The following is a 24,758-nucleotide window of genomic DNA, read 5'->3' on the forward strand; positions in this document are numbered from 1 at the left end:
AAGAGAACATTCTAGAGTAATATTATTAAATGTAGCTCTGATAAAGCACGGTCCCTACTATGTATCAAAGCAGGTACTAGATACTTTACATTCATAGAGGTATGATACAGTACCTTCATGGCTAGTTACAGCTCTATATGCCTCACTTATCTGTATGTCTAATTCTTCCCTTTTGTTTGGGAATTTTTCTGTCATTAATTCTATGAAGAGCTTTTTTAAAGTCATTTGTGTTTTCTCCTGCTATTTCATGGATTCCTATGAGTCTTATGTTATTTTTCTTTGCAACTTCTAGAAGTTGTTGAATCCACTTCTCATGATCCCTTACTGTTTTTGAGAGACTTATTTTTTTCATGGTCACTGACTGCGATCCTATCTTCTATATCTGAAATTCTATCTTTGCAATCTTTTATTCTGTTGCTTACACATTCAATAGATTTTTTTTATTCTCCTGGATATCTGTTTGAATGTGTTTTATGGGTTCCATTTCTTTCCTCTGTTGGGCATTCATTGTTTCCATTTTTTTCTTATGCTGAGTCTTCATGGCTTCTATCATGGTCTTGAGCTCATCTATTTTTTTTGTCAGTTTCTGTTCTAGAGTCTGGTATCATGACTTCCATTTTGCTCAGCATCTGTGTGGTTAACTGGGAAATTATTTCTGATTTGAGTTTTTCTAGAGCCTGATTGATCTGTTTTGTTACCTCCTGTGCTATGAGTCCAGGGTGTCCTGCTGTTTCAATATCAGACTTTTCATCCTCATTTGCCCCACTGTTTGCCTTTGGTGAAATGGAAGTCTGTCTTTGTGTCTTGCTTAAGTGTTTTCTCATTTTTATTTTTGTTGTTGGGTTGTCCCTGGTTTAATTTCTGTGTTATTACTTAAATCTTCCTGATATAGTTGCGTTTTAGCTTTTGAGTCTCTAATGACTCATAGACATCCTCTTTTCTATAATATCAGAGAAAACAACTCATTAAATCAATCTCAATCCTTTATCCCCATTGATACATTTAGCAGCCCTATAGTATCAAGCACAGCTTGCAAATTGAGCACTTTTGGTAGTCATTAATCTATCATCTTTAAACCATGTGAATTAAATTAATATCAAGAAGCAGCCCATATATGTTTCAAGTGAATACTCTTTTCTATATAGCATCTTTACCATTTAGGATGGGGGGTTAGACTGAGTTAGGATGAGAGGAGTAGATAAGTGAAAGAATTGGAGAAGGTTTCAAGTGAAGCCAGAGGATGTAGAATGACCATACTATCTTTACAAAACTATTAACTTCAATGGGGATAGAAAGAGTGCAGGAATACGGACAAGAATATATCCCCTTAACAGTAACAGGGACTCGCCTTCCCTTCCGGCTATGGAGACATCAGTGATGTAAAATGACAGGAGAAAAGAACATAAAGAAAAAAAGAAAAAATAATAAAAGAAGAAGTCTGAGTTAGGGCAGGAGCAGGAATAAAAAGGGAGATGAGGGATAATATGGTGGAACAAGAGACTGAGTTGTAGAGAGAGGACGGAAAAAAGAAAGAAATTTTAGGGTGGAATGAAGAAAAGAAAAAAAAAGAAAAAAGAATTTGAAGGGCCTCTTTCAGACTATGTCTCTGTTGTCATATTATACCACATGTACAGCAATGTTCAGAACCAAATCCCCTGATCTCAGCTAGCCAGTGGCAGGTCCCCATGACTCAGACTGACCTCAGTCCACAAGGCTTAAATTGAGTTTCCCAACCCACAGGTTTGAACTCCACTCAGTTCGATTACAGTTTCCCCTCCTTTTTCTTTAAAGATGTTCAAAATTGGGAACTCAGAAAAATACCCTTGATGAGCACCTCTGTATTTGCAGAGTAGGTCCAAAGACTGGCACAGTCAGGCGATCTGAGAGTTCGGGGCGGGGGGATTATGGGGTCAGGGGGCCTAGTTTCCCACGCCCTTTCTTTAAAGATGTTCAAAATTGGGAACTCAGAAAAATACCCTTGATGAGCACCTCTGTATTTGCAGAGTAGGTCCAAAGACTGGCACAGTCAGGCGATCTGAGAGTTCGGGGCGGGGTGATTATGGGGGTTCAGGGGGCCTGCGCGGCTATCTTCCCGGCGCTTGAGCGATGGCTGCTGAGTCGGGAGCAGGCGTGGTTCACCTTCCCGCGGTGGATCGGGGCCCAGACTACCTCCCGGCGCTTGAGCGATGGCTGCTGGGTCGGGAGCAGGTGAGGTTCTCCTTCCCGCAGTGGATCGGGGCCCAGACTACCTCCCGGCGCTTGAGCGATGGCGGCTGGGTCGGGAACAGGCGAGGTTCTCCTTCCCGCGGTGGATCGGGGCCCAGACTACCTCCCGGCGCTTGAGCGATGGCGGCTGGGTCGGGAGCAGGCGAGGTTCTCCTTCCCGCAGTGGATCGGGGCCCAGACTACCTCCTGGCGCTTGAGCAATGGATGGCTCGAGATCTTTAGCTTTCTAATCTGAGCTATGCATAAAACTCATCAACCCTTTGGCCAGATGGGCAGGCCTGATACTGAGTATGAGGCAAAAATTATGCTTTGCCATCTAAAAGTGGCAGACTGGGCTGGAACAGATGGCAAAAACCTGTACCTTTGCTAGGCCAAGGTTATAGCACCAATTCAAGGTAGGGAGTGGTTAGTGAGGTATTTAATGGGGACAACCTGTGTGAGAGCCATAGGAGGGCTGAGATGTACTTTTTGCACATTCCTGATGACAAGAAAACTACACGTGTGTAGCAGAGACCAAGGAGAACCCAAACTGGTTGCAGCTTTGAATGCATTCCTTTATCTACACAGATAATTTATCAGAAAGTTGAAAGCCTGATGGGCTTGGGTGTTTGAGCATGGTCTATACCCAGATTATTGGCTTGCCGCTAAGTTATACAGACAAGGGGTAGCCCTAGGGAGCTAGACACAAACAGAAAAGTAAGTGTAAAACACTTGAATAGGACACCAAAAACTGTACAGCATTGGAGAAACAATTTTTGCAAGTCCACACAAGTAACTAAATACAAATCAAAAACCGTCAAGTTAAACAAAAATTGGTTTTACTTTAGTATGTTATCTGAATGTGCAGTTTTGGTTTTTTTGAAAAACAAAAATGTGGCAAAGTTTCACATTTCCAACTTTCTAACTACCTTGGGGTCTTGTGATGCTCTAGGTTGAAGAAAAAAATCTGTTAGAAGACAATAAAAGGTTTTCTTAGAACTTTCAGTGATACAAACAGCTCACTCTGGCATGTATGCCATAGGTTCACCACCATGGAAGGTTTGTTAAAACACAGATTGCTAATTAAGATCTATCCAGGAATTTTTTATTTCATGTGTGGGGTGGAGCCTGAGAATTTGAATTTCTCCAAGTTTTATGTGATATTGAAGCTGCTCTTTTAGCAGTTACACCACAAAGGCAAAGCCTGCTTTAGGGGCATTGGAATGGAGCACAGGCTTGGGAAAAGATGGAGGACGCCTCTGAGGCAGGACCTTGAGTGGCTGAAGAACTCTTCAAAAACCAGACCTTAGCAGGAAGCAGTCACACAACAGCCCAGGCTGGCCAGCAAAAATCTAGACGTCACACCGAATGTGTAGTAAGGTGGAGTATATCTTATCTGAAATACTTGGGACCAGAAATATTCACATTTCACATCAAACAATAAATGTGAGGGCTTTGCCAGTTGATTAGTATGTCCATCCTGATTATGAACTTAAAAACTTGAGAAGTAATTGTCAGGTGAATCTACAGACTCAAAAAACCTGCTATAAAATAAATTTTGGGGATTATTCTCCTTATAAGTTCCTAGATTTTTTCTTCCTTGTTATAATTACTGGGTTCAGTAGACTTCTTGGAATCATCATCCTGTCTCTTTGGAAAGAAAGGCTTTTGCACTACTGACTCATAATTCTGTCTTGAGGTACTCTCCCTTCAATATTTATAATTAATCCTTTTATTCATCTGGAAGGTGGTACTGATTATAAAAGTATCTGGTTGACACAAGTTTTTTTTTTTAACATGTCTCCTTTTAAATTATAAGTTCCTTAAATAAAAGGAACTGTGCTATTAAAAAAGACAATGTAAAAAGAGTTAGTGAACTTTACCATTAAGTTGGGGATGTCCAAATATGAGAAGCAGGTCAGATTTCCATGTGTCCTGTGAAGGAGAATACATGGCAAAGAGGGATGTCAGATAAACTATCAAGAGCCAGGGCCAGGGATGTAGCTCAGTGGCATCTTGCCAGCCTGGCAGTTGCAGAGTCCTGAGTTCAATCCCTGGTAACAAAACAAAACAAAATTATCAAGAGCCTGAGCACCATAGCCTTAGCAAGATCCCATTTACTTATCTGTACTTAGAGCAGCACTGGAGTCTTGCTTTATTAAGAGAAATTTCTGGTCTTCTAGACATTCACAGGAGTAGCTTTTCCCTTTTGGGTGGTCTTTTTCTTCACATGGTTAAAGTGGGGCTGGCTTTATTTTTTTTTTCCCATTGACCAAGAATCTGAAGTTGGTGGAATCTGGTGTGTGGTTCATGAGGTTTCCCATGTCTCATCTTGGGGCCATGCTGGTCACCTGGCTGGCTAAGCCAGATATCTTAGCAGGCTTTGAGGGGCTAGAGTCTCCTTCCTAGAGGTGATTTTAACAACAAGCATAAAGAGTGGTAAAGTTTCACATTTTGCAAACAAATACTCAGTTGCAACTAGAACTATGGAATAAATTCTGCAACCAGAATTGTGGAAAGAATTAAGTTCATGAACCAAGGTACCACTGTATTAAAGGTAGGAAAAAATAGGCTGTATAAGAGCAAGTTTGGGGCTGAGTAAAAGTAGGAAAAGGGGAGAAAAAAATTAAAAATACACCCTACAGAGTGGGGTGGGCTACTGTGAAAAGCCTGAATGTACAGTTTTGAACATCAAATTACTAAACAGTAAAACAGGAAAGTATAACTCATAATGGGAAGAAATAATCAGTAGAAACTAAGTTTTGGCAGGATTTGGGAAACTCCCTGCCAGAACTGAGAACCAAGAGAGCAAGCTCAAACCAAAGAAAGAGACTGCTACTGTAGGTTGGTAGGCAGTTGTGTTGGTTACTTTTCTCTTGTTGCTGAGACAAAATAGCCAACACCCAAAGATAAAGGGAGAAAGGTTTATTTGGCTTAGCGTTCATAGAGGTGTCAGTCAATAATCAGCTGTCTCCAAGACAGGGATGGCAAACAGGTATCACAGAGAAGAAACAGCATGGTGCACACAAAGCGGCAGAGCTATCAAGGGACCTTAACAATGTCTTTCTGCCCCCTTTATCTTATTCAGACTACCGTAATTAGGGCTATACCCTAATCAGTCACTCATGTGTAGTGGTTTAGTAATCACACACCCTTAATCCTAGCATCACACATTCTAGATTTAGCTACTTTTGAAAGAGGTTGCATGAGGCTTTGGAGGAGCATCTTAACACAAGCCACAATAGTAGTCAAAGATTTATTCAGAAGAAATGGGACACTCAGTAGATCACCTAGTTTATAATGTACACATCATTTTTCATGCTGTGAAAAAAGGGAAAGGGTAAATGTTGCTGAAGGTATGTTAAGCAATATGGTCACTTTCCTAATCTATTCTCTGCTTAAACTAATTATTTGGGTTCCCTATAATCCGATCAACATTCGTAAGGAGAGGAGGAGATATTCTGTGTAGTAGCAGTTTCCTCAGTCACTGTTTCCTTGCTGATACCTTGATTTTAGCCTAGTGAGATCACTTCATGATCATGTACCCAGAATACATTTTTTACAACAGTAGGCCCAGATACTGTTATTTAGGAATAACTGTAAAGAAATTGTTAAAATTATGTTTAAAAATCTAAAGGAAGTGACAGATAACTAAAATATACTAACAGTGAGTAGAATAGGAAATATCAGTAAGTAGAAACTGGAAGAAAATCAAGTAGAAAATTCTAGAGTTGAAATGTATAGCTGAAATAAACATTCATTAGAGGGGGTGAAAAGCAGATCTGAGATGGTAAAACAAAGAATTAGTGAATAAGAAAGATGAACAAAAACTATCCATTCCAAACTACAGAGAAATTTTAGAGAAAAATGAATGGAACTTCAGAGATCAGTGGGTCATGTCAATGTTGAATGTTCTAAAAGTATGCATGTAATAGAAGATCCAGATGAAAAAGCAAACTGGAAAAAATAATGGCTGAAAATTTCCTAGTCCCTGTAGGGATCTCAGTAAGATAAATACAAAGAAAACCACACGTAGACACTATAGCACCTGCTGAATTCCAAAGATAGGTACTCATGAAAGCAGCAAGAGAAAAATGACTCATCACATACAAGAGGTGATATTACTGGCTGGTTTTTCCTCAGAAACAGTCTGGGGGACATGGCAATGACATATTCAGAGTGCTAGGGGAAAAAGCTCAACCAGTAATTTAATACCCAGTGAAACAATCTTTCAGAAATAATGGTGAAATAAGTGATGGCATATAGAGACAGGCCTGCCTTATAGGTATGTAATATTAAATGAAACACACAAATCTACAAGAAGAACATAGGATTTAGCTCAGTGGTGCTACCACCTGCTTCACAAGCACAAGGTCCTGAGTTTGGTCCCCAGTACAAAAAAAGAAAAGTCATTTAAATTTCTATGGGACTGTATTGTTGGGTTTATAACATGTAATATATGACAATATTGTATAAAGGATTGTAACATGTAATATATATGATAGTGAAGAAATGTAATACATATGTAACATGTAATGTACAGTGGACCCTGAAGTTATGACCAGCCTCACATATGAACAACTTGGGTTATGACTGTAATTTTAGTTTTAACTAATGACCAAAGTCTTACATTATGACCTGCATGCCCTGTGTGAGGTTAATTGAGAAATGCTGGTCTAACGTTTCTCTAAGGACACTGAGTTTTTCCTGGAAGAAAGTGTGGCCTAAAATTATACAGGAGAGATACTTTGAAGGCTGTGTAGAGGAACCTGAGCCTTCGCTTGACCCTGTAGTTGATGACATTATCACTATAGCAGAGTGTATAGGCTTACAGGTAGACAGTAGTGTCGGAACATTCAGAGGAATTGTCTGCAGAGGAGCTTCAGCAACTTCTGGCTAGCAGCAGAATGGCAGCTGAGGAACTTTCTGAAAACGAGGGGGAGTATCAACAATCAGTTCATTCAAAGTTCTTCTGAAATAAAAGAAATCCTGAAAAAAAATGGACAGAGCTACAAACATTTGTAAAGGAGATCCATCCAGACATAGAAAAGGCCAATCATAGTGTTCGCTTGCTTAATGACAATGTCATGTCATACTACACAACAGTGTTAAAGAAAAGACAGAAACACACAACCTTAGACCAGGTTTTAGTTCTGAAAAGGTTGAGACCTAGTGATCCAGAAGCAAGTCCTAGTGGGAGAAAAAGGACACCAGACAGCCAGATTCCTGATGTTCTTAGGGAAGGGGACTCTGCTTCCAAACCAACCGCCTTCCACTTCACCTCCCTCCCTGTAAGCCAAAGATGGCACCTTGAATGGTGTGTAGTGAATGAAATTGTTTCTGGTAAACTAGGCACATTTTATAAACTTTTTGGTACACTAGGAAAATTATTGGTGTTCCTGGTAAATTATGCGCATTTTGCAACCCTTTTTTATTATGAAAAGGTTAGTGAAGGGATGCTTTGGGGGGTTCGTAATACATTATTAGGGAAAAATAGTCTTCACTTTCAACCAACTTGAGTTACAACCAGTCCTGGCAAATGAATTGAGTTTGTAAGGCAAGGGTCCACTGTATATGACAGTATTGCATAAATGAAGAGGCAAGGAAATGGAGCTATATTGTATAAAATTGTTATATTTTACCAGAATTAGAGTAGATAATCAAATATGCAAATTGCAATATCCAATGAACCACTTAAAAAATCAAAAGAGCCGGGCATGGTGGCACACAACTGTAATCCCAGCACTCAGGAGGCTGAGGCAGGAGGATCACTGTGAGTTGAGACCAACCTGGGCTACACAGTGAGTTCCAGGTCAGTCTCCCTACATAGTGAGACCCTGTCTCAAAAAACAAAACAAAGTCAAAAGAGAATTATTTATTGAACACTGCCAACATCCCAGATATTTTTGAAGGTGCTAAGTATTTAAATATGTCTAAGAACTGGTTTCTTCATTGTTTATCACCATGATTTTTGGTGATACAGTATTGTGCCTATATTTTTTAAAGGTTTATAAAGGTTGTGCATGAATATATTTTTTTCTATAGTAGTACATGTATGGATTGTAAAATGGTGGCATCAAGGTAGTTAGGTTGGTTTTATATTTCGCCAGTATGAGCATAACAACAAATATGTTCGATATTGCTCAATACTTAGTATTTGCTTTTAGTCTCTATTGGAATTAAAAAGAATAATGCATTTTAAATCAAAATAGTCAAAAATGGTGGGTTATCATTCACTATCATTTCCTTGTTGATGAACAGTATGCTAATTTAAATTTGCATTGAAATTACTCTGTTAGAAGGGCCGGGGATTTAGCTCAGTGGTTCCACCGCCTGCCTCACAAGCACAAGGTCCCGAGTTTGATTCCCGGTACAAAAAAAAATAGAGTTAAATTAATCTGTAAGATAATTCTTTTATTGAAAAGTATCAAAGTGTATTTTTACTTATGTTCATACATTTGAACTCTTAATGTGAGCTGCTAGAATACAACTGTGATTTGAATTTGTCTCTCAAAAGTGTATGTCCCAAGTCAATATGGTAACATTATTTGTCTGGAGGGTGTTTGAGATAATTAGGATTAAATGATATTTGCAGGTAGAACCCCTGTGAATTGGTGGCTTTATAAGAAGAGAGACTTGGGCTTGCAAACTCTCTCATCATGTAATGCTTACTGCCATGTTCTGACATAGCAGGAAGACCCTCATTGGACACTGGCACTTTGATTTTAAACTTCGCAGCCTTCAAAATTGTGAAAACTAAAATCTCTGTTCTAAATAAATTTGTAGTCTCAGCCATCCTGTTGTATAGCAGCATGAAACAGGCTCAGACAGAAAATTGATTCTAAAGAAAAAAAAATGTTATAACAAATACCTGAAAAGGGGGACAGTTTTAGAAATTGGTAATGGGGAAAGGCTGGAAGAATTGTAAGGAATAAGCTAGAAAAAGCCTAGCCTGTGGTGAACAGAATGGTAAGGAGATTCTCGTGAGGGCTCAAAAGAAAAGACTAGGGAAAACCTGGAACTTCTTAAGAGATTATTTATGTATTTATAATCAAAATGTTGAAAATATAATCAGTGAAGTCACTTCTCTTGAGGTTTCAGTTGGATGTGAGGAGGTAGATGCATAGTAGAAACAACTAAAGTCAGTCTTGTTAAATTGTTGCAGAGAACTAGGCAGAATTGTGTCTGTGTCTTAGAGCCTTGTGAAAGGTACAGTATAAGTTATGAACTAGGACCATGGTGATGAACCTATAGCATGGGTGCCACAGCAAGCATGCAGAGCCCCCTCTGGACGTCAGCCAGGTTGCCCAAGTACTCCCCTAGCAGCAGACAACAGCATGCCAAATGCAAACTTCTGCAGTCAAAAAGTTGTTTGTATCATTGAAAACTCTGTTACTGTGTTTTTCTTTTAAGACAAAAGATGTTAATGTAAGAGCTGTTCTTTCTAAAGTAAAACCTCAGCATTCAGGTTTATTTGCAGTGTTGGCACTTTGCAAAAACTAAGTGGGTTTTGGGCTGGAGTTTGGAGGGTTTTTCTCTAAAAGGGTTGCCATCATTGAACTGGGATGTCTGGTAAAAGACATTTTTAAGCAAAAAGTCAGGCTCCATATGGCTACTTTTACCTGCATAGGTGATGCAGGATTTGGGGAGGATATAAATTTTCAACTCCTGTTGGTAAATACCAAGATATGTGATTTCTGGATTATATGATAAGAATATGTTTAATTTTGAAAAAAATGCCAAACCATCTTCCAAAGTGGTAGTACCATTTTGCATTTCCATCAGCTACAAATGAGTATTATTTACTTCTCATCCTTACTAGCATTTGTTGTCAACTCCTGGATTTTGGCTGTTCTGATAGGTGTGTAGTGGTATCTTATTTTAATTTGCATTTTTCTGATACAGAATGATATATAGCACCTGTTTATATGCTTTTTACCAACTGTATGTCTCTTGAAAGAGATGTCTATTTCAGGTCTTTGGCCATTTTATTTGTGTTGTTTGGGGTTTTTTTTTTGTTTTTTTGTTTTTGTTTTTGTTTTGTAGTTTTTAGTTTTAAGAGACAGATTTTTAAAATGTATTTTTTGCGGCTATTTTCTCCCACTCTGGTTGTCTGTCAGTTCTCTTAACAGTATCTTTTTAAGGGTGGAAATTCTCATTCTCATGAAGTCCAGGCTATCAGTTCTTTCGTTCATGGATTGTCTTTGATATTGCATCTAAAAAGTCATCATCCTGTTGTTATCTTCTAGAACTTTTATAATTTTGTGTTTTACATTTAATCTGTGATAAGTTTGAGGTTTTTTTTTTTTTAAGGATATAAGTTCTATCTAGGATTTTTGCATGTGGGATGCCCATTTGTTCTAACACCATTTATTGAGGTCTTAATCTTTCTCCATTGTACTGCTTTTGCAACTTTGCCAAAGATCAGTTGACTATTTATGTGACTGTTTTTGAGCTCCCTGTTCTGCTTCGTTCATAAATTGCCTATTCTTATATCAGTACAACACTGTCTTCAATTCTGTAGCTTCGTAGTAATTCTCGAGGTTCAATAATGCTAGTTTTTCAGCTTTCTCCTTCAGTCTTTTATTGGTTGTTCTTAGTCTTTTGCTTCCCCATAAAACCTTTAGAATCACTTTATTAGTGTTTTCAAAATAATTTGCTAAGATTTTAACTTATGATAATACTAAATCTATAGATGAAGTTGGAAGAGAGATGTCTTGTCCAAGAATACAGGATCTCTATTTATTTAGTTCTGTGATATTTCATATAGATCTTGTATATATTTTGTTATGTACTTTTGTGGTTTTGTTTTGGAAAGTTTTTCATAAGTGGGATTTTACTATAAATATATTGTTTCTCCACATTTCATGATAGCTTTTGTCAGTACATTGCATATATGTGGGTGATTTTGCAGCATAAAGATATGTGATTGAAGTCTGAATTTTAACTATTGATATATTCTGCACTTTGGCCTATCAAAAAATAAACTGGGATGGTGGGTAAAATTGGGGATCGACCTCAGGACCTGTGCTCTGAGCTACATCCTGAGCCCTTTGTAAATTTTTTTGTTTTAAATTTTGAAATGGTCTCATTAAGTTGCCTAGGCTGAGCTTGAATTTGTGATCCTTCTGCCTCAGCCTCCGAGAATACTAATGTTATAAGCGTGTACCACCATACTCAGCTGCCTAAAAATGTTTTAAAGTTTATGTCACCACCTGTTTGGCTTGACAAAACTGGACCTTATCAGTATTTTTTTTTTTTGTAATAATTAGCGAGTTTAGGTATCTTTTAAAAGTTGATAGCAGTTTATATTTTTGTTCTATGAAGTGTATATTAGTTTAATTTTTGAGGTAAGACATTTCAAAATTTCACTATTTTTAACCATTTATATACAAATTTAGTAGTAGTACATTCACACTTTCATACAGCCAATATCAACATCTGTCTTCAGAAGCTTTTCAGCATCTCAGGCTGAAACTGTGCGCATTAAACAATGTGCCCTCCTTTTTTTTTATAAGCCCCAGTGACCAACATTCTACTTCCTGTCCCTATAAATTTGTCTCCTTTAAACACTATATAAGTGGGGAGTCATGTAATATGTGTTCTCTTATGATTAATTTATTTTACATAATAAAACAATGACATAAAAGTTCATTTATTTCATAGTATCAGAATTTTCTTCTATTTTAAGACTAAATATTCCATTGTATGTTTTATATGTGGATATATAACACATTTTATTCACCTGTTGGTGGACATTTGGATTGTTTCCATGTTTTGGCTATTGTGAATAATGCTACTGTGAACATGGAGCTGTCTGCTTTCACTTCTTCTGGGCATGTATTCAGGCATGAAATTGCTAGGGTAAGTGATTATTAATGTTGAAATTTTAAGAGAACTGCCACACTTTTTTTATAACAGCTGTACAGTTTTTTATTCTTTTCAGCAAAGCCCAAGTTCCACTTGCCAGTCCATGTTGTTTCCATTTTTGATAAAAGCCATCCTAATGAATGTAAAGTAATATTTCTAATGGCCTTCATTTGTTTTCCCCTTAGTGGTTAGTGATGTTGAACATCTTTTCTTGTACTTTTGGCCATTCAGATATCTTCTTGTGAATAATATTTATTCAAGTGTTTTGCTCATTTTAAAATCTGGTAATTTGTTTTATGTTGTTAATTTTTTCCTTTTTTTCCCCGTTACCGCTGTTTGTTGACTTACAAAGGTAGAATTTCAGACTTCAAGTAAACTGAGCAAGGAAAGTAAAGCATTGTTTTATAACAATACTTTAAAGATCACAATTATAGGAAAAATGTTAAAATATAGAGAGTACATTCCCTGAGGGTAAATATGGTGGTATTTGTGATACATCTTTAAAGATTTGGATTTAGCTGTTCAGTGATGGGGGTATGGATCAAACAGGAAACGAAGCTTAGGGGATAGAAGGTGTAGTGCAGAAAAGTAAAGTCATTCTGTTTGGACAGGAAACACTATAACACAGGATGTTTTTTTATTTTTAGGTAGGGCCTAGAACACTTAGCCACTAATTAGGCTCTGAATGGCATAGCTACATTCCCAGCTTATGCCATGAATTCATAGGGAATCAGTTCCTTCCCATTGGTTTTCATAAAATGTGCTTCTCTGGAGGAGCAGGCTGGTGCTTAAGTTGAACCCAGGTACCTTTTTCTTTGACCTCCTTTTTCTCATTTTCCATGACATGTTTCAGGAAGCTATCTTGACTCTTGAGTATTTAATGTGCTCAATACACACATCAATATTGGCAAGTATCTTGCCCTTGCTTGTTTGCAACAACGCCAACAACATGCTGGGTAACATTGTAGACTTTTCTCATTTTACCATAGTAACATTTGTGTGGCATTCCTTTGTGAACAGTACCCATTCCCTTGATGCCTACAATATCATCCTTTTTGATAGAATCTCATGTATGTGGCCAAAGGAACAACCCCATGCTTTCTTAAAGGCCTAGAGAGCCTAGACCGGGTTCTCCTTCTCTTTCCCTTTGTGTTCGTCATTTTGGCAAATTACTGGAAGACTGCAGTTCTGGCTGAAAGGAAGCCTGTTCTCTTTTTGTACTGTCCCGACAACAGTCCTCGCTGAAGTGGGTCTTCTACAGAAGAACCACGCTGGCTCAGTTCAGCTGAGTGTTCCCACTCAAGCTGACAGTCAGTTAACCACCACGAAGGAGTAGCTGGCAAATATTCCATTTTTTAGCTTATTTCTTCACTTTGTTGTTTCCTTTGTTGTGCAGAAGCTTATTGATTTGATATGATCCTATTTTGTTGATTCTTGGTATATTTGTGCAGTTGAGGTTTTGTTAAGAAAGTCTTTGTCAACATCTGTGCAAGAGTTTCACCTCTTTTGTCATCAGCAGATTCGCTGTTTCTGTTTCAGATCTTCAATCCATTTTTATTTTAGTTTACTACATGGTGAGAGCTCTGGGTGTAGATTTCAATCTTCTACATATAGCTAGCTACTTTTCCCAATACCATTTGTTAAAGAGGCTATTATTCTTTCAGCATATTTTTTGTCTATTATTTTAAAGATCAGATTGTTGAATGTTCCTGGATTATTACTGATCCTCTTTCCTGTTCTCTTGATCCTCATGTCTGTTTTTGTGCCAGTACCTTGATGTTTTAATCACTATAGCTTTGTGATATAACTTGGTATCTAATTGTGATGCCTCTGGCTTTGCTCTTGTTGGCCCAGGATTGTTTTTGCTTTTCTGGGTGTTTCTTTTTCCTTATGAATTTTAGGATTATTTTTTTTCTAGTTTTTTGGGGGTTTTGTTTTGTTTTGTTTTGTTTTGTTTGAGACAGTGTCCCACTGTGTAGTTCAGACTGCCCTGGAACTCACTGTGTAGCCCATGCTGGTCTCAAACTCTCAGCGATTCTCCTGCCTCAGCCTCTTGAGTGCTGGGATTACAGGTGTGCACCACCATGCCAGCTTAGTTGGTAGGTTTTTTACTGTTGTCTTAATTTCATGGATTATTATTGGATTGTTTGGGACTTTCCTATCATCCTGTCTGGTTTTGTTGTTGTTGTCCCCATGTCCCGAGATTCTCCAATTTATCAGATTACAGCTTTTCAGAGAAGTTACTAATGATCTTTTGAATTTTGGTGGTGTCTGTTGTGAATTTGCCCTTTTTGTTTCTAATATCATTGATATATGATTCTTTTCTTTTTATGGTAAGATTGATAAAGGATTTGTTTATTTTGTTTCTTTCAAAGAATCATCTTGTTGATCATTGATTTTTTTAAATTATTTTTTAGTCTCAATTTCATTAATTTCAGCTCTAATCATTTTCTTTTTTATACTAGCTTTTGATTTGGATTGTTTTTCTAGTAACTCGAGGCACATCATTAAGTTATGTATTTAATTTTGCTGTTTTTCTGATGTTGGCATTCACCACTATAAACTTTTCTTTTAGGACTGCTTTCATTGTGTCCTGTAGGTAGTGGTATATTGTACTGCATTATTCATTTGATTCTAGGAACTGATTATTTTCTTCCTTGATTCCTTTCTGTAACCCATTTTTTAAATATATTGTTTAATATGCGTGTGTTTGTACAATTTTTTGTTTTGCCATTTATTTCTAGGTTCATCAAACTATAATGTGTTAATATGCATGTGATTATTTTGTTCTTTTATATTTACTTAAGCATGCTTTATGGACTAGCATGTGGTCTATTTTGGAGAAAGTTTTGTGTGTATATTCTGTTGTGGGGTGGAGCACTGTACATAACTAAGTCCATTTGTTTGGAGGTATAGTTCAGCTCTGATATTTCTTTGTCTAGTTGATCTATTTGTGATAGTGGTTCATTGAGGTCTCTTACTATAATATTGTTATATTTATCCAATCTTTTGTGTCCAGTAGTAGTAGTTTTATGAAGTTGGGTGAGTTGGTGTTTGGTACAAATATATTTATAATTGTTATTTCTTCCTGTTGAATTGCTCCCTAAACCAGGATGTAATGACCTTCTTTGCCTCTTTTGATCAGTTTTGGGTTGACATTCACTTTGTCTGAAAATAGTTCCTGTTGCATGGATGGAATATTGTTTTCCATCCTTTCCTTTTTAGTCTGTGATTTTTTTTTTTTATTAAATGTGTTTCTTATATGCATCATACAGTTGGGTGTTTCTTGATCTTTCTGCCAGTCTGTCTTTTGATTGAGGAGTTGAGACCATTTACATTGAGAGTTAATCGACTTGCTCCTATCATAACATTATTTTCCAGCTGCTCATTCCCCTCTCCCACATCTTTTTAACTACTCACCCTACTTGATGTATTTATCCCACTAAGACTTTTGGGGGTGCCGGGCACCTGGTGGGGAAGATGGAATATTCACCAGAATTTGCAAATAGTAATGACAAAGACCAAGTTTTAAATTGCCACGTGGCGGTGAAGTTGCTGTCCCCAGAGGATGGGAAAGCCAGCATTGTGCAAGCTGCTCAGGACTTCTGCTGGCTGGTGGCCTGACAACAGCAGAGTCCTAGGGACTGGATGTGGACATGTTGGACAGATTGATAAGTTCCAGTCATTTCCCTGATCCTGATTTAATACTGAAGTTTGCTCCTCTGGACAGCACATTAGGCTTTCTTCCCTGGCAAATAAAGCTGATTGAGATTGTGCCTTTGCCTTCCCACCTAAACATCAGTTATGAGGGCTTTTTCTCTGCCCTCCCCCAATACACAGCCTGAGAGCGGCATGTGGGGAAGTAGTGATCCCTGGTTGCTACTTCCAGGCTTTGGGAAAGGAGGACCTGGGGGACTGATGTTTACAAACACCTGTGAAACCCTGTATACACCTAGTTCATAGTCCTCATAATTTATCAGCAAACACAAGTGTCTTACTTGAGATGAGTGCGTGGGGGTGTGTGTGTGGAAGGAAGTAAACATAAATGGGTGAAGTACTGGAGAACAGAGTATATAAACCTACAACTTGGAGGAATTGTAGCCATCTTCTAGGAGTTGAGATTTCAGATTTGAAGTCTTCAGGCCCTGTTACTTGTGTTTTCAAGGGATATATGATGGGTCAGAGCTGTTTTGGTTGTTGTTTGGGGAGAAGGGAATAATTTTGTTCAGTCTTTCCTAGTGACCAAACTTTAATTTTTAAGAATAGTATATAGACTTAATAAATGGAAGTCTTCTCTTCTGAGGGAGTTTCCAGAATGGGGTTGGGAACATCCAGGTTCACACATCCATCCGTGATCATTTCCGACTTCACTGTAGTCAAATCAGTGCAACTCAAGAATGGCTCTCTGGAGTCTGTGTTGTTTAGAACTTTTGAAAAAAGAGCTCTTGTTATACTGAAATGCAGAGTTGTAAAAATTTAAATATTGAATTAGGCACTCAAAACCAAAAATGAGTAAGTTGTAATATTAAAAGTAAAGGTAAATTTTTTCCTTAAAAAAGGAAAGTTTTAATGTTCTTTTTTGTTTGGTGAGTTGTTATATAGCATCCAACGTTAGTAAAATATTTTCATTAACTATTCTAAGCATTTAAAAGTAGTCAGAATAGCACTTTCTCTCAAAAATCAACTTGTTTCTGAAATAACACCTGGAGTTTATTTAGCAAAACTCTGTTGAGACTTCAAAAAAACCAACATCAGAAAAAAACTTTTCCATGACACGCCATAGTCAAATCCGAAGAGTTTTTTTCTTTTCTGATGTTGGTTTTTTTGGGTTCTGTTGTCTGTATGTTCATTTCTTTCCCCATATTTGGAAAGTTTTCTGCTCTTCTATAAAGGGGTTTTTATGCCATTGGTTCTGTCTTCTGTCGTTGTTTGTTGTTGTTTTTTTCCCTGATTCGATTTAATCTTAAATTAGTCTTTTTTACATCTTTAATAGCCACAGGATCCATTTTTCATGTTTTTTTGTTTTTAAGGTATCTCTGAATAATTGGTTTCTGACAGCAGCCCTAATAGTTCTGACACTGTCTTCACATTGATCACTTCTGCTGCTCATACTTTTAATATATCCTTTAATCTCCTGGATTTCTGTTATCTTTTCATGAACTCAGTTCTTTGCTAAACTGGTCCTTCATGTTCTGTATCTTTTGTATAACTCAGCAAGCTCTTTGTTAGTGTCTTCTGTAAGCTCATTGATCATTTTATTGTATAGTAAGTCCCTGATTTACCAACAAGTTCCATTCCAGGAAACCCTTGTAAGTCAAATTCATTCGTAGTTCTGACAAAGTGAGTCTTATACTGTGTTTTCATTTTTGTTTCCGTGATTATTTCTTTGCACTTCTTAGCATTCTACTTCATATCACAACTGCTTTTCTTCTTGCTTCTGGAGATCCTGGACTCTGAGCACTGCACTAGTGTACACTATCACACTATGCAGTAAGCACACAGCAGCATAGCCATGACAATGTCTGGCAGGCTACTTCTGTGATTTGTTCGTTTCTACAAATGTTCCTAATATTAGGTCCATTTGTATCTGTGAAAGTTTGCAACTCAGATGTTTGTAAGTGGGAGACTTATGATATACATTATCTGGTAGATATCTTTGAGCTTACCAAGCACCTTATTGATCTGTTTATTGTTACTGTTGTTGTTGATAGTATGGAGATCTTTTGAGTCATCTGCTTTCCAGTGATGTGCTCTGAGATTGTCTAACTATAAACCTTTGCCTCCAAATGGCCTAATGATCCCTCTGTTAATTTGGGGGAGAGTGTGCAGTGTAACTGACTCAGCATCTACTTCTGCAGAAGTGAACCACTGTATTTTTGATGACACACAGACAAACCAGATATTGGTATATAGTAAAAGACAATAGCAACAACTGTGCCACCCTCCCCAGGTGTGGTGGTGTATGTGTATAATCCCAGCACTTGGGAGGCTGAGGCAGAAGCATCTGTGTGAGTTTAAGGCCAGCCCGAGCTACATAGTCCATAGCCAATCTGAACTACATAGTGAGACCCTGTCTCCAAAAAAAAAAAAAAAAGCCACCCTGGCAATAGGAATGAATCAGCAGCAACAATAGATTCAAAGACAAACTAATATTGATATACCAGAAGAACCAATAAAAGGTACTAGTACCCTTAACAATAGAAAAGAGCTCTGCAATAATAATATAGATACAAAGACAAATTTGTTACATACAATATATATCCACTAGATGCAGCAACTGTACCACCACTAACAAAAGAAAAGAATTCAAAAAGTATAACATAAAGTCAACTGAATATATAAAGATTAATAGTAATACTAAAAAAAATGGAGCAGGTAGAGAAGGGGAACATGAAGCTGTACAGTTTAAGATGTAAAGAAAAGATGAGCAGGAGTGAAAACATCTTATTAAGGATTAAAAATTGTTAGATAAAAATAACAAAAAGAAAAATACAAGAGGAGGGGGACGGAGCAAAAGAAAGACAAAAAAGAGAAAACCTCAAACCAATGAAGAAAAAGTGAAGTGAAACCAAAAAACAAATTTGTGTTTTTGAATGAGTGGTTTCTTTGCAGGGTCTGCAGTACTGGATTCACCAGATATGGGGGAGGGATATTGAGTTAGTAGTAAGTCCTGTTTTGTTTTCACGCTGACCTTTTTGTGTGTGAATGCTGAGTTGTACCTCGCCTTTCCTTCTTGGTTTGGCTGGTAAGTGGTATCCATCCTAGGGCTGTATTAACTCTGGTCACATCCAGTTTTTGTGTCTCTTGTGTACCCCCTATAAGTGCTTTCTCTGCCTACCTTTTACCCTATGGATTTGTGAAATGTCTCCCTATCCTTACTCCAGAGGGCCCTCTGTCTACACACCCTAGAGTGAATCAACAGCCATGGTTTTTCTGTGATCTTGTTGGCAGATGGGGAAAGCAAACAGACCACTGAGTTCTGGGCTGGATATAGTCAGCAGGATGTGTGTGTGGAGGGTCATGCAGTCCACTGGAGTTAATGCCAGCACGTTCAGACCAGGCGCTTCTGAAAACCACACACAACCTGTCTTGACTTCTTGTCAAGAGAATGCAGGACCCCTATGTCCTTCCCTGCTTGAGGATAAACTCAGCGGGTCTATGTCTAGCGTGTCCCTTCTTCGCAGCTGTGTCTTGTGCCCACCATCTCCCAGTCATTGTGGTAGTACAATAACCTCAGAAACTGTAAATTTAGTTGTTCTGTTGTTCAGTTTTAAGCAATTAACCCCTTCCCAAAATGCCTCCAGATTAAACACTCAAACGTGGTAGGTGACGTTACACTGGATTTTTTTCTTCCAACTCTTAACTTGCCATGCAGTATAAAACCTAATGCTGTTTTTACAATTTACAATAGCTGTGGGCTTTTCTTAGGGTTAGCACTGCTGTCCCTGTCCATTGTTTCTCCCTGGAGCTGACAAACCTCTCTGGGCTGACCTTGTTTTAGGGTACATAAGTGCCCCTTGTTAGGAGATAGGGTTGGTACCCCAGCCTGCTTTATTTTCTTGTCATTGGTTCAGTTTCTGTGTAGTTTTTTTTTCCCCCTGCCCCCCCCTTTTTTTCTTGATTCCTGGAAATTTACTTTTTTTCTTCACTAAGTCATTTTCCACATGTCTAGATTTCAGGGAACTTTACTCTGCCATTTTTAATCTTCACCCTTATTTTCTTTATTTAAAAAAAATTAAACAAAAATATATCACGTGTAGGTGATGAATTTTCAGTAGGCAAGAACAATCACCAAATTGACCTTACTTTTTTTTTTTAAAAAAAGCTTGGCAGCAAATTTATTACTTTAAACGACTTGGAAACTAAATGAAAAACTACTGTAGACACCATAGCAAGACTAAGACGTTTTCTGACTGTCTCTTGTTTAAAGTGTTCCTGAATACAAGAATTCTTTAATTAGGATACTCTATAACCATGTTCTTATTTACACTATGGATGAAAATTATTTTCCTGCCATTTAGATAATGTTAAACTTTACTTTCCACATTGATACATACAATGCTGTCAGTTATTTAAAGAAAGATGTTAGTGCTTGCTTTCTTTTACTATATTGTAAAACTTTTAAGGCAAAAACATTATTTAATGGTCTTTCCTTTCTGATTTCAGCAAACTGCTTCTAATTTGCAAAGAATAGAGGAGAGATAGCAGATCATGAAGGAAGTGCTTCTCAACACATTCTCAGTGTCTTGAACCACTGATGATATGTGAATGATTATCCCATATGGTGGCTTGTACCGCTGGTGGTACAAACAGATCTAATCACTTTTATGGGTCTTTTTCCTAATAATATTAACAAAAAGCCACCCATTGGAATAGTCATGCATGTGTCACTGGTGGTTCAATCTGCCCAGGAGAGAGAGATAAGAATTATAGCCCTGTCATGAATGTGTTAAGGAAAATCCAGGTTGTTGTTTCATTTGTCACTGGTCAAAAAAGTACCTATCATGTAAATCTGAGTTATATTTCCAATAAGGACAGCTTTTCATGTTTTTCAAATTATATACTTTTATATTTTTTCCACTGTTTAATGCAATAATTCTTCCTTTAAGGTATGGCCTACGTGAGTTTGTGGTGATTGCTCCTGCTGCACACAGTGATGCAGTTCTCAGTGAATCTAAGTGCAACCTTCTTCTGAGTTCTGTTTCCATTGCTTTGGGAAACACTGGTTGGTAAGTGGACATTCTGAGAAACCTAGACAATAACCTAAGAACTATTGTTAGTGATATTTTATGAAGACAAATAGTTGTTAAGTGTTATTTAACTATAAGTAGAAACCTAATACATATATTTGCATATTCTGAGATTTGGCATATGAAGACAAAATTAATGAAACCTTTTGGACATCATTTCTTTGCTTTTTCTTTCTCTTTTTTTCTTTTTCTTTTTTTTTTTCTTCTTTGCAGTACTAAGGAGTGAACCCAAGGTCACTCTAACAAACTTAATTTTTAATTTGAGACAGGGTCTGAATAACTTCTCCAGGCTGGCCTTGAACTTTCAATCCTCCTACCTCATCTTCCCAAGTAGCTAGGATTAAGAGTGTGCTCAACTCAGGCCACCAGGAAGTCATTTCTATAGAGAATCGTAGTGAAATAGTCAACATATATGTGAAAGGAAAAGTAATTATACTATCTTTGCAGTCTGCTTTAAAATTTTAGTTTATTGTACTATAAAATCTAATTTTAAAACTTGAGGACTTCTAGGCATTATTTGGAATAACTTCACAAAAACTTATTGAAATATTTTTTTCCAAAAACTTAATTATAAGTATTTTTAGGTTTTATTCTTAAATGGAAATATTTCTAATTTTCTAAATTAGTATAATGCTATTTTGAGTTGTATTTCATTTTTATGTCAAACAATGTAAATGTCAAGTTACTAGGGAAAAGTAAATGTATTACTATGGGTGTACTTTGTAGTATATTCTATTCTTTGTACTGTATACTATATTTTGTCATATAGCCTAAATGAATAGTTTAAGGGTTTTTTTTTTTTTTCCAAAAAAGGAATGGTTAGAATATTTACTAATGTAGCAGCATTAACTTGGGAATATATTTGTATAGTCTTTTCTTATTATTTGAGGTAGTTATGTTCTATAGAGTTACTACAAACACTATTATTAGATGCTGAATCATTGCTTCTAGGAGAAATACAGAATCAGTATCAAGCAAACCCCTGCTCACAGTGGTGTGAGTTTGTGTTTGTATGTGTGTTGTGAAGATTGAACCCAGAGTCTCAAGCATACTAGGCAAATGCTTTACCACTGAGCAACACCCCCAGTCCTGGTCACAACATTTTTGTCAACCAGTTAATATATGACCTGCTTTATGTGTGTTTCTATTCAAAAATATTATTGATTCATTAGAATTGAACTCAAACAATAACACAATAAACTCATGCCTGAATGGAGTTTACATAACACGTGTATTTTATCTATGAGACATATCACAGTTTTTTGCACTTAAGAATATTATCTTCAAAAAAAAAAAAGAATATTACCTTCAGAACTGTGGTTTGGGGCCATTTTTTTTTTAAATTTTAAATTGATAGGGCCATTTTTAACAGAGTGAAATCAACAAAAAGTATAAAAACCTCAAAATTAGTTCTAAGTGGATCATGAGAAAGATAATTTGTTTATAGTCTCAGAATTTAAACAAGGCAGAGCATTATCTTATTTGAATCAGTGGGAACATGCGTTTTGAGCTTAGAGTTTTGCTCCCCTGCACATGTCTGCAAATGGCTGTATGTGCTGTGGATATTGATTTGGAAATTAGAAGTAAGCTTTTGTGAGTAGACTAATTTGAAAGTATAGAAATCTCTGAATAGTAGAAATCAGCTCTAAATGTTACAATGAAAAATATTTCACCACAGTTGGTTAACTTTATATTATTTAATATTTATCAATCAGGTTTTATTATGAATTTGGAAAGACTTGATATATGTAATTACTGTTAAGAAAATTTTAATCTGCTGTTTTATGATCTTAACCCATTTTTGACCATTTTCTGACTAAAATGCTACTAGGTGATCATTTTCTCAGCTTTTTAGCACAAGTAGAAAAGGAGCTAAGTATCATTTTTATTCTGTGTTTGGGGAGTATTCCTTATTTAGATCTTTTAGATAATTGATATTAAAATATCCCAGTAAAATTTTGAGTTTAAGGAGTTATTAACTGTTTAATGAACTTGCATTCTTTTCTTATTTAATCATGTCCTGCAGTCAGGTACCACTCTTTGTGCAAATACATCACAAATGGCGAAGAATGTACGTAGGAGAATGTCAAGGTCCTGGTGTCCGAACAGATTTTGAAATGGTTCATCTTCGAAAAGTGCCAAATCAGTACACTCACTTATCAGGTCTGCTGGATATCTTCAAATCAAAGATTGTGAGTTGACATTGATATTGTCAATCTTATTTGGGATCCAGATAAAAGTAAGCCATTTGATAATTTGATCATATAGAAATAGTTTTCTATAATATGAATAGTGTAATTGATTAGAAGGCTCTAATTGACTAAACTACTATGATGTTTAAAGAAACAAAATACCCAATTAGAAACTGATGTTTTGTTTGTTCAGTCTATTAATTGACTGTGTTCTACTTTTTGTCCTCTAACCAGTGATATTGCCAGGGCTTCAGGTGGCTGCTTATTTGGGATATTGACTGAGTTCCTTGGGATCTGAACTCTTCGAGTTTTGAATCACCCTTTTTTTCGAATCTTTGATTTGATTTTTAAATAGTATGTGCTGAATATATATTTGGTGTTCTATTAAAAAAATTATCACAGAGATAAAGAGGATTGCCTGTGCTGTTCTTGGAGAAAAATTAGGGTGTTAGGTGCAAAACTTGATATCCCTTATATAAGTGATCAAACTTGATTAACTCATATCAAATAAATTAATGTTTATGTACCAGTTAAAATTAACTAAATCGAAACTGTCATCACATAACTCCTGATGTAGTACACTGAATAGGATATATCTTCACCTATGCGGCATTCCTACCAAAATGTTTAACATAAATTAAAATATGAAGAAATATAATCATGTTTCCAAAGTAAACACACTTTTACAAAGCGACTTGGGTCTAGACTCCTCAAAATGTTAGTATCATGATAGCCAAGTAAAGGCTGGGAGCTATTTATATTAAGGAAGGTTAATGAAACATGACATCTAAATTCAGTGCATGATTCTTGATTGGATACTTGATCAAAATAACCATTAAAAATCTGATTTGAGATAATCATGACTTTTTAATTTGGACTGTATGTTAGGACATACTATCAATGCTAAACCTTTTGAGTGTGATAACTGTTATGACTATATAGGAGGAAGGCTATTCTTAGGAATTACATGCTAATGTATTTAGAAGTGAACTTTAATGATGCCTACAACTTCATAGAGGCAAAAATAAAATACACTGTTATATGTGTATATCTGTAGCAAAGTGTTAATGCCTGATGTACTTTCTGAATATTTTATAGGTGTTCATGGTACTAGTTTCCTATCTTCCTAGAAATTTTAGTTCGTTTTTTGTGGCTTTATGCCATCTTCTAGGCTCCCCAAACAAAGGTAGCATTATATATGGACTCTGTATATTTTCTGTATAAAAAGGTCCTAAACACTGTAGTAGTAGGATTATTACCATCTAGGTAAATATTTGATAATTTTTTAAAAAGTAATTCATGTATCATGTTAGGAAATGGATGTCAAACCTTCATATTAGCCTTAATTCCTTTTTTTCAAAATAACCACTGTTTATGGTTATTTCCATTAAAAAATATATGTTTATATTTTAGAGCATTCCTTTAGGTATGTAATTTTCTTTTTAAAAACTTGGGGTTTGAAATCTGTAAATACTGCTTAATTTTATATGTAGTATTTTGGGAAATTTTTAGAAAGTCAAATATGTTAATTTTTACTTCATTAGTTTTCCTTTTCTCTAATATGAAGTGTGTGTGTGTGTGTGTGTGTGTGTGTGCGCGCGCGTGCGCGCGCCCGCGTACATTTGTAAGGTGAAACTTCTGGTCTGATGCAAAGAACTTACTCAAGATCTGATGATGTTCATTAATGTTTTCTTTTTTGTTATTCCTCAGCCTCTCTGTTTTTTTGTTTTTTGTTTATTTG

At 36.5% G+C, this 24,758-nt stretch overlaps 1 protein-coding gene across 3 annotated transcripts in view; it reads left to right on the top strand.

The window, feature by feature from the left end:
* Rab3gap1 (RAB3 GTPase activating protein catalytic subunit 1) overlaps positions 1 to 24,758 on the top strand; it is a 112,194-nt gene that overhangs the window by 41,173 nt on the left and 46,263 nt on the right. For all 3 annotated transcript variants that reach the window (XM_010606185.3, XM_033757152.1, XM_010606186.3), the window contains exons 6-7: positions 20,685 to 20,804; positions 22,852 to 23,017. In XM_010606185.3, coding sequence (XP_010604487.1) covers positions 20,685 to 20,804; positions 22,852 to 23,017 — 286 coding nt within the window. The remainder of the gene's footprint in view (positions 1 to 20,684; positions 20,805 to 22,851; positions 23,018 to 24,758) is intronic.

The sequence above is a fragment of the Fukomys damarensis genome, unplaced genomic scaffold, assembly GCF_012274545.1.
Source record: "Fukomys damarensis isolate Sample0158 unplaced genomic scaffold, DMR_v1.0_HiC HiC_scaffold_29, whole genome shotgun sequence".
Taxonomy (NCBI): Eukaryota; Metazoa; Chordata; class Mammalia; order Rodentia; family Bathyergidae; genus Fukomys; species Fukomys damarensis.